The 9,968-nt window shown below is 58.6% G+C and overlaps 1 protein-coding gene across 1 annotated transcript in view; it reads left to right on the plus strand.

Moving 5' to 3' along the window:
- Positions 1-7,256, plus strand: part of fbxo3 (F-box protein 3) — a 48,362-nt gene extending 41,106 nt beyond the window's left edge. The window contains exons 11-12 of the mRNA XM_068046779.1: positions 2,315-2,548; positions 5,356-7,256. Of these exons, the coding sequence (XP_067902880.1) occupies positions 2,315-2,548; positions 5,356-5,481 (360 nt within the window). The 3' untranslated portion in view covers positions 5,482-7,256. The remainder of the gene's footprint in view (positions 1-2,314; positions 2,549-5,355) is intronic.
- The last annotated feature ends 2,712 nt before the right edge of the window (positions 7,257-9,968 follow it).

The raw sequence follows: 9,968 nt of genomic DNA on the forward strand, positions 1-9,968 counted from the left end.
TCGCCCCCTCCTCTTCCCCCCCCCCTCGCCCCCTCCTCTTCCCCCCCCGCCCCCTCCTCTTCCCCCCCCGCCCCCTCCTATTCCCCCCCCCGCCCCCTCCTCTTCCCCCCCCCGCCCCCTCCTCTTCCCCCCCCGCCCCCATCCTCTTCCCCCCCCGCCCCCTCCTCTTCCCCCCCGCCCCCTCCTCTTCCCCCCCGCCCCCTCCTCTTCCCCCCCCGCCCCCTCCTCTTCCCCCCCCGCCCCCCTCCTCTTCCCCCCCCGCCCCCTCCTCTTCCCCCCCCGCCCCCTCCTCTTCCCCCCCCCCGCCCCCTCCTCTTCCCCCCCGCCCCCTCCTCTTCCCCCCCGCCCCCTCCTCTTCCCCCCCGCCCCCTCCTCTTCCCCCCCGCCCCCTCCTCTTCCCCCCCCGCCCCCTCCTCTTCCCCCCCCGCCCCCTCCTCTTCCCCCCCGCCCCCTCCTCTTCCCCCCCGCCCCCTCCTCTTCCCCCCCCGCCCCCTCCTCTTCCCCCCCCGCCCCCTCCTCTTCCCCCCCGCCCCCTCCTCTTCCCCCCCGCCCCCTCCTCTTCCCCCCCCGCCCCCTCCTCTTCCCCCCCCGCCCCCTCCTCTTCCCCCCGCCCCTCTCGCCCCCTCCTCTTCCCCCCCCGCCCCCTCCTCTTCCCCCCCGCCCCCTCCTCTTCCCCCCCGCCCCCTCCTCTTCCCCCCCGCCCCCTCCTCTTCCCCCCCCGCCCCCTCCTCTTCCCCCCCCGCCCCCTCCTCTTCCCCCCCCGCCCCCTCCTCTTCCCCCCCCGCCCCCTCCTCTTCCCCCCCCGCCCCCTCCTCTTCCCCGCCCCTCTCCCCCCGCCTCTCTTCCCCCCCCGCCCCCTCCTCTTCCCCCCCCGCCCCCTCCTCTTCCCCCCCCGCCCCCTCCTCTTCCCCCCCCGCCCCCTCCTCTTCCCCCCCGCCCCCTCCTCTTCCCCCCCCGCCCCCTCCTCTTCCCCCCCCGCCCCCTCCTCTTCCCCCCCCGCCCCCTCCTCTTCCCCCCCCGCCCCCTCCTCTTCCCCCCCCGCCCCCTCCTCTTCCCCCCCGCCCCCTCCTCTTCCCCCCCCGCCCCCCTCCTCTTCCCCCCCCGCCCCCTCTCTCCCCCCCGCCCCCTCCTCTTCCCCCCCCGCCCCCTCCTCTTCCCCCCCCGCCCCCTCCTCTTCCCCCCCCGCCCCCTCCTCTTCCCCCCCCGCCCCCTCCTCTTCCCCCCCCGCCCCCTCCTCTTCCCCCCCCGCCCCCTCCTCTTCCCCCCCCGCCCCCTCCTCTTCCCCCCCCGCCCCTCCTCTTCCCCCCCCCGCCCCCTCCTCTTCCCCCCCCGCCCCCTCCTCTTCCCCCCCCGCCCCCTCCTCTTCCCCCCCCCCCGCCCCCTCCTCTTCCCCCCCCGCCCCCTCCTCTTCCCCCCCCGCCCCCTCCTCTTCCCCCCCCGCCCCCCTCCTCTTCCCCCCCCGCCCCCTCCTCTTCCCCCCCGCCCCCTCCTCTTCCCCCCCCCGCCCCCTCCTCTTCCCCCCCCCCGCCCCCCTCCTCTTCCCCCCCCGCCCCCTCCTCTTCCCCCCCCCGCCCCCTCCTCTTCCCCCCCCGCCCCCTCCTCTTCCCCCCCCGCCCCCTCCTCTTCCCCCCCCGCCCCCTCCTCTTCCCCCCGCCCTCCCCCCGCCTCCTTCCACCTCTTCCCCCACCTCCTTCCACCTCTGCCCCCTCCTCCTTCCACCTCTTCCCCCTCCTCCTTCCACCTCTTCCCCCACCTCCTTCCACCTCTTCCCCCACCTCCTTCCACCTCTTCCCCCACCTCCTTCCACCTCTTCCCCCTCCTCCTTCCACCTCTTCCCCCTCCTCCTCCCAGCCCTTCGTCCTCCCAGCCCTTCGTCCTCCCAGCCCTTCGTCCTCCCAGCCCCTCGTCCTCCCAGCCCCTCGTCCTCTCCAGCCCCTCGTCCTCCCAGCCCCTCGTCCTCCCAGCCCCTCGTCCTCCCAGCCCCTCGTCCTCCCAGCCCCTCGTCCTCCCAGCCCCTCGTCCTCCCAGCCCCTCGTCCTCCCAGCCCCTCGTCCTCCCAGCCCCTCGTCCTCCCAGCCCCTCGTCCTCCCAGCCCCTCGTCCTCCCAGCCCCTCGTCCTCCCAGCCCCCCCACCCCCCCCCCCACCCCCCCGTCCTCCCCATCCTCTCTTCTCCACCCCCCCCCCCCCCCACCCCGCCCCCCACCTCCCTATCCTCAGGTCCCTGAAAGGACATAAGTGAACCAGATGGGTTTTTACAACGATCGACAATGGTTTTATGGTCATCATTAGACTAGCTTTTTTTTAATTCCTGAGCTCTGGATCACTGTCTCTCTGTCACTCTCTGTTTTTATCCAAGGTGAGTTCCCAGTTCTGCGCCCTGGTACTGTGCATGAGTATACCAGCTGCACTACCTTTACCACCCCATCAGGGTACATGGAAGGCTACTACACCTTCCACCAACTTTCCAAGCACAAGAACACCTTCAATGTTGCTATTCCGAGATTCTACATGGTGTGCCCACCATTCCGAGGATCAACTGCTCGCCAGGTAGGTACAGTCCTCAATCATGATCGGAGTGAGCGATTATTGCCAGACGAGCCAGAAGAATGGAGGGGAATACATGACGCTGCCCATAATGAATGGGGAGCAACAATAGTAGAGACCCCAGCATCGAGTAGAGGGTGAGAATAGGAGAGAGGAGACCGTTGAGTGGAGAATTCCCAGCCTCTGACTTGCTCTTTTAGCCACAGTATTTATGTAACTGGTCCAGTTCAGTTTCTTGTCAATGGTGACCCCCAGGATGTTGATCATAGGGGATTCAGCGATGGTAATGCCTTTCACATGATGTGGGCATCACTGGCTCGGCCAGCATTTGTTGCCAATCCCTAATTATCCTTGAAGGTGGTGATGAGCCGCCTTCTTGAAGCACTGCAGTCCACATGATATAGGTACACCCACAGTGCTGAATGATGATGAAGCAGCTGAAGATGGTTGGGCCTAGGACACTACCCTGAGGAACTCCTGCAGTGTTTTCCTGGAGCTGAGATGATTGACCTCCAACAACCACAACTATCTCCCTTGCACCGGGTACAACTCCAATCAATGGAGGGTTTTCCCCCTGATTCCCATTGACCTCAGTTTTGCTAAAGCTCTTTGATGCCATACTCAGCCACATGCTGCCTTGATGTCAAGCGCAGTCACTCTCACCTCACCCCTTAAGTTCAGCTCTTTTGTCCATGTTTGAACCAAGGCTGTAATGAGGTCAGGAGCTGAGTGGCCCTGGTGGAACCAAAACAAAGCGTCAGTGAGCACGTTATTGCTAAGTAAGTGCTGCTTGATGGCACTGTCGGTGACCCCTTCCATCACTTTACTGATGATTGAGAGCAGACTGATTGGGCGGTAATTGGCCGGGTTGGACTTGTCCTGCTTTTTGTGTACAGGGTATACCTGGGCAATTTTCCACATTGCAGGGTAGATGCCAGTGTTGTAGCTGTACTGGAACAGCTTGGCTAGGGGTGCGGCAAGTTCTGGACCACAGGTCTTCAGTACTATTGCTGGAATATTGTTAGGACCCATAGTCTTTGCAGGAGGAGGTATCATCCACTTGGCAATTCTGGCTGACGATGGTTGAAAATGCTTCAGCTTTGCCATTTCCACTGATGTGCTGGGCTCCTGCGTTGTTGAGGATGGGGATATTTGTGGAGCCTTCTCCTCCTGTTAGTTGTTTAATTGTCCACCACCATTCACGGCTGGATGTGGCAGGACTGCTGAGCTTAGATCTGATCTGCTGGTCATGGGATCGCTTAGCTCTGTCTATTGCATGCTGCTTACGCAGTTTGGCACACAGATAATCCTGGCTTGCAGCTTCATCAGGTTGACACCTCATTTTGAGGTATGCCTGGTGCTGCTCCTGGCATGCCCTCCTGCACTCGTCATTGAACCACGGTTGGTCTCCTGGCTTGGTGGTAATGGTAGAGTGGGGGATGTGGAGAAGATGATTCCACTTATTGTTGAGACCAGAACTGGAGGCCATCAATATCAGATAGTTACTAATAAATTCCTCTTTACCCAGCAATTGTTGGAAATGTGGAACTCACTACTACAGGGAGTGGTTGAGGCAAACATTATAGATGTATTTAAGGAGAAGCTAGAGGGAGAAAGGAGTAGAATGATACTCTGATAGGGTGCGATGAGGAAGCATGGGAGGAGGCTCATGTTGAGCATAAACCACCATACAACAATACAAATTAGGAGCAGAAGTAGGCCATTCAGCTCGTTGAGCCTGCTTGGCCATTCAATAGATCATGGCTGATCTGTTTCTGTCTCAAATTCCACACTCCCATCTACCCCCGATAACCTTTGATTTTTATTTTAAATTTGTTCATGGTATGTGGGCATTGCTGGCCAGGCCAGCATTTATTGCCCATCCCTAATTGCCCTTGAGAAGGTGGTGGTGAGCTGCCTTCTTGAATCGCTGCAGTCCATGTGGGGTAGGTACACCCACAGTGCTGTTAGGAAGGGAGTTCCAGGATTTTGACCCAGCTACAGTGAAGGGAAGGCAATATAGTTCCAAGTCAGGATGGTTTGTGACTTGGAGGGGGAACTTGCAGGTGGTGATCCCGTGCGTTTGCTGCCCTTGTCCTTCTAGGTGGTAAAGGTCGCAGGTTTGGAAGGTGCTGTCTAAGGAGCCTTGGGTTCCCTTGCCTAATGAGAATCTATCTACATCTGCCTTAAAAATATTCAATGACCCCGCCTCCACCAGCTTCTGAGGCAGAGAGTTCCAGTCGCAAAACCCTCAGAGAATTTCTCCTCATCTCTGCCCTCTAGTTCTGGACTCACCCACAAGAGGAAACACCCTTTCCACATCCACCTTGTCAAGACCATTCAGGATCTTATAAACCTCAATCAAGTCTCCCCTCACTCTTCTAAACTCCAGTGAAAACAAGCCCAGTCTGTCCAACATTTCCTCATAAGACAACCCGCTCATTCCAGGTATCAATCTAGTAAACCTCCTCTGAACTGCCTCCAACGCATTCCCATACTGACTTAAATAAGAAGACCAAAACTGCACACTGTATTCAAGATGTGGTCTCACCAATGCCCTGTATAACTGAAGCATAACCTCCTCACAGTTTTTTGTGCTGTAAACACTTTGTAATACTTAACAAATACTAGTGGCCTGAGCATCGAAGGCTGATAGCCTCCTGGTGTGGGTTGTGTCTGATAATTGGTAATTAGGTTCTTGACCTTTCACCTCTCCTATATAAGTCATTCATGCTGCTTGACACTGATCACACTGGATGTAAATATTGGATCCAGTTGTTAATTTGTGTTCTTACTATTGCAATCTACAGAACAGGAGCAATCTGGATCCATCAAACGGTGATGACATACCTCCGCCAGATAGGAATAACCTTCGGAATCCCAACATGTTTGTAAATTTCCCTCCTCCTTTGGGCCGTTGCCCACGTCACACCTGAAGTGAACTTTCAAGTTGTAATTTTGGAACAGACTATTTGGCTCTCTATTGTACTGCAGACTATAGCTCAGGGCTTGGAAGGTTCTCTGTTATATTTTGGCAATTTTTAATCTGCACCTTTCCAACAAGACGTGGTTCTGATTTGATTCCACAACGTCTGTCTGTTTCTCAGCAATGACATCTCAGAAGGTTTGTGCACACTCACATGTTTGCTGCTTACAGGAGTAACCCAGCACCTTCCACTCCTTTGATCTCCAAGACGTCATTGCAAAACTGCTTTGGATTCAAGGAACTAATGCACAGGGTCTAATTGCAGAAGGTTCTGATTTCTTTTTTGAATACATTACATTGAAGCTAATAAAAAATGTGTAAAAGGTGTGGGGGAGATGAGGAGTGCCTAACCTTAAAGGAGGTTTGTGGGAGGGATAACAGGAGGTGGGAGGTGGTGGTTACACCAAGTGAAACTACAAATTGGCGCATGACTATTCTAGGAGGAAGAACTGGAATGGTGGATACTCACTCAACAAGACTTCTGACTGGGGAATGGTGTCTCGGGGAGGTGCCCACTGACTGGGGAATGGTGTCTCGGGGTGGTGCTGACTGGGGGGTGGTGCAGACTGGGGAATGGTGTCTCGGGGAGGTGCCCACTGACTGGGGAATGGTGTCTCGGGGTGGTGCCCACTGACTGGGGAATGGTGTCTCGGGGTGGTGCTGACTGGGGGGTGGTGCAGACTGGGGAATGGTGTCTCGGGCTGGTGCTGACTGACTGGGGAATGGTGTCTCGGGGAGGTGCCGACTGACTGGGGAATGGTGTCTCGGGCTGGTGCTGATTGGGGAATGGTGTCTCGGGGTGGTGCTGACTGGGGGGTGCTGCAGACTGGGGAATGGTGTCTCGGGCTGGTGCTGACTGACTGGGGAATGGTGTCTCGGGGAGGTGCCGACTGACTGGGGAATGGTGTCTCGGGCTGGTGCTGATTGGGGAATGGTGTCTCGGGGTGGTGCTGACTGGGGGGTGCTGCAGACTGGGGAATGGTGTCTCGGGCTGGTGCTGACTGACTGGGGAATGGTGTCTCGGGGAGGTGCCCACTGACTTGGGGAATGGTGTCTCGGGGAGGTGCCCACTGACTTGGGGAATGGTGTCTCGGGGAGGTGCCCACTGACTTGGGGAATGGTGTCTCGGGCTGGTGCTGACTGACTTGGGGAATGGTGTCTCGGGGAGGTGCCCACTGACTTGGGGAATGGTGTCTCGGGGAGGTGCCCACTGACTTGGGGAATGGTGTCTCGGGGAGGTGCCCACTGACTTGGGGAATGGTGTCTCGGGCTGGTGCTGACTGGGGAATGGTGTCTCGGGGTGGTGCCCGCTGACTGGGGGATGGTGTCTTGGGGCAGTGCTGACTGGGGAATGGTGTCTTGGGGCGGTGCTCACTGGGGAATGGTGTCTCGGGGCGGTGCTGACTGGGGAATGGTGTCTCGGGGCGGTGCTGACTGGGGGCTGGTGTCTCGGGGCGGTGCTGACTGACTAGGGAATGGTGTCTCGGGGCGGTGCAGACTGGGGAATGGTGTCTCGGGGCAGTGCTGACTGGGGAATGGTGTCTCTGGGTGGTGCTGACTGACTGGGGAATGGTGTCTCGGGGCGGTGCTGACTGGCAGATGGTGTCTCGGGGCGGTGCTGACTAACTGGGGAATGATGTCTCGGGGCGGTGCTGACTGACTGGGGAACGGTATCTCGGGGTGGTGCTGACTGGGGGATGGTGTCTCGGGGTGGTGCTGACTGACTGGGGAATGGTGTCTCGGGGCGGTGCTGACTGACTGGGGGATGGTGTCTCGGGGCGGTGCTGACTGACTGGGGGATGGTGTCTCGGGGCGGTGCTGACTGACTGGGGGATGGTGTCTCGGGGCGGTGCTGACTGACTGGGGGATGGTGTCTCGGGGCGGTGCTGACTGACTGGGGGATGGTGTCTCGGGGCGGTGCTGACTGACTGGGGGATGGTGTCTCGGGGCGGTGCTGACTGACTGGGGGATGGTGTCTCGGGGCGGTGCTGACTGACTGGGGAATGGTATCTCGGGGTGGTGCTGACTGACTGGGGAATGGTGTCTCGGGGTGGTGCTGACTGACTGGGGGATGGTGTCTCGGGGTGGTGCTGACTGACTGGGGAATGGTGTCTCTGGGTGGTGCTGACTGACTGGGGAATGGTGTCTCTGGGTGGTGCTGACTGACTGGGGGATGGTGTCTCGGGGCGGAGCTGACTGACTGGGGAATGGTGTCTCGGGGTGGTGCTGACTGACTGGGGAATGGTGTCTCTGGGTGGTGCTGACTGACTGGGGAATGGTGTCTCTGGGTGGTGCTGACTGACTGGGGGATGGTGTCTCGGGGCGGAGCTGACTGACTGGGGAATGGTGTCTCGGGGCGGAGCTGACTGACTGGGGAATGGTGTCTCGGGGCGGTGCTGACTGGGGAATGGTGTCTCGGGGCGGTGCTGACTGGGGAATGGTGTCTCGGGGCGGTGCTGACTGACTGGGGAATGGTGTCTCTGGGTGGTGCTGACTGACTGGGGGATGGTGTCTCGGGGCGGAGCTGACTGACTGGGGAATGGTGTCTCGGGGTGGTGCTGACTGACTGGGGAATGGTGTCTCTGGGTGGTGCTGACTGACTGGGGAATGGTGTCTCTGGGTGGTGCTGACTGACTGGGGGATGGTGTCTCGGGGCGGAGCTGACTGACTGGGGAATGGTGTCTCGGGGCGGAGCTGACTGACTGGGGAATGGTGTCTCGGGGCGGTGCTGACTGGGGAATGGTGTCTCGGGGCGGTGCTGACTGGGGAATGGTGTCTCGGGGCGGTGCTGACTGACTGGGGAATGGTGTCTCGGGGCGGTGCTGACTGACTGGGGAATGGTGTCTCGGGGCGGTGCTGACTGACTGGGGGATGGTGTCTCGGGGCGGTGCTGACTGACTGGGGGATGGTGTCTCGGGGCGGTGCTGACTGACTGGGGGATGGTGTCTCGGGGCGGTGCTGACTGACTGGGGGATGGTGTCTCGGGGCGGTGCTGACTGACTGGGGGATGGTGTCTCGGGGCGGTGCTGACTGACTGGGGGATGGTGTCTCGGGGCGGTGCTGACTGACTGGGGAATGGTGTCTCGGGTCGGTGCTGACTGACTGGGGGATGGTGTCTCGGGGCGGTGCTGACTGGGGAATGGTGTCTCGGGGTGGTGCTGACTGACTGGGGATTGGTGTCTCGGGGCGGTGCTGACTGACTGGGGGATGGTGTCTCGGGGCGGTACTGACTGGGGAATGGTGTCTCGGGTCGGTGCTGACTGACTGGGGGATGGTGTCTCGGGGCGGTACTGACTGGGGGATGGTGTCTCGGGGCGGTGCTGACTGGGGAATGGTGTCTCGGGGCGGTACTGACTGGGGGATGGTGTCTCGGGGCAGTGCTGACTGGGGATTGGTGTCTCGGGGCAGTGCTGACTGGGGAATGATCATTGATACACCAGCTGTGGGTGAACTATGCTTGCAGAACAGGTAAGGCCCAGGTTTGATCCTTGATCGGAACAAGTTGATGATTGTGTATCTGGCACAAGGAAGTAAATAACTTAATATGCAATTCAGTCACAGTCCACCCAAATACCCTTCCCTCCCATACCCTGATAGAAAGTGTCAAGTGCACACAGAATTTGGGTCATTTACACCTGTGCTACTGGTCTGTTAGAGTCAGCAAGACAGGTTGTATGGGCTGCACTTTTACCACCATTTCTCAGGGCGGTGAATTTCACAGAGAGGTAAACACACACTTAGTTTGTGTGGCATCTTGTTTATTTCTCCTATTTCAAGTTTGGTTTGCTGAATATTAATACTGGCTAACTAAATCTTTTAGTTCCTTTATTGAATTAAATGGATTTGCAGTCTGAAATGATGTGATCTTTTCTTTGGGTATAATTATTGGAAGTAAACTCCTGGACACTCTGTGTTCCCCATGTCAAACCATTTCTGGAAGCCCTGGACAAGGTGGAAGAACAGGCTGTTGTCTGATATGAAGAACAAGGGCAGCAAACACATGGGAACGCCACCATCAGCAAGTACCTTCCAAGCCACATACCATCCTGACTTGTAACTCACTTCCTAACAGCACTGTGGGTGTATCTACACCCCAAGGATTGCAGTGGTTCAAGAAGGCAGTTCACCACCACCTCAAGGGCATCTAGTAATGGGTAATAAATGCTGGCCTTGCCAATGGCACATCCGATCAATGAGTTTTTTAAACTAGCATGGGATATTCAGTATCTTATGTACTAACCCCTAGTCCTAACTCGTCTCCCACCATCTCTCTCCACTTCCCACAGCCTCCCTTCCACCTACAATGGGAAGCTTCTCCTGCAGGTGATCAATGGGAAACTGATTATCCCGTGCAATTTTTTAAAAAACTCATTCATGGGATGAGTGTGATGCTGGCATAGCCAGAATTACCTACCCATTACTCGATGCCGAGCTGCT

This window comes from Heterodontus francisci, chromosome 14 (assembly GCF_036365525.1).
Source record: "Heterodontus francisci isolate sHetFra1 chromosome 14, sHetFra1.hap1, whole genome shotgun sequence".
NCBI classification, from domain to species: domain Eukaryota; kingdom Metazoa; phylum Chordata; class Chondrichthyes; order Heterodontiformes; family Heterodontidae; genus Heterodontus; species Heterodontus francisci.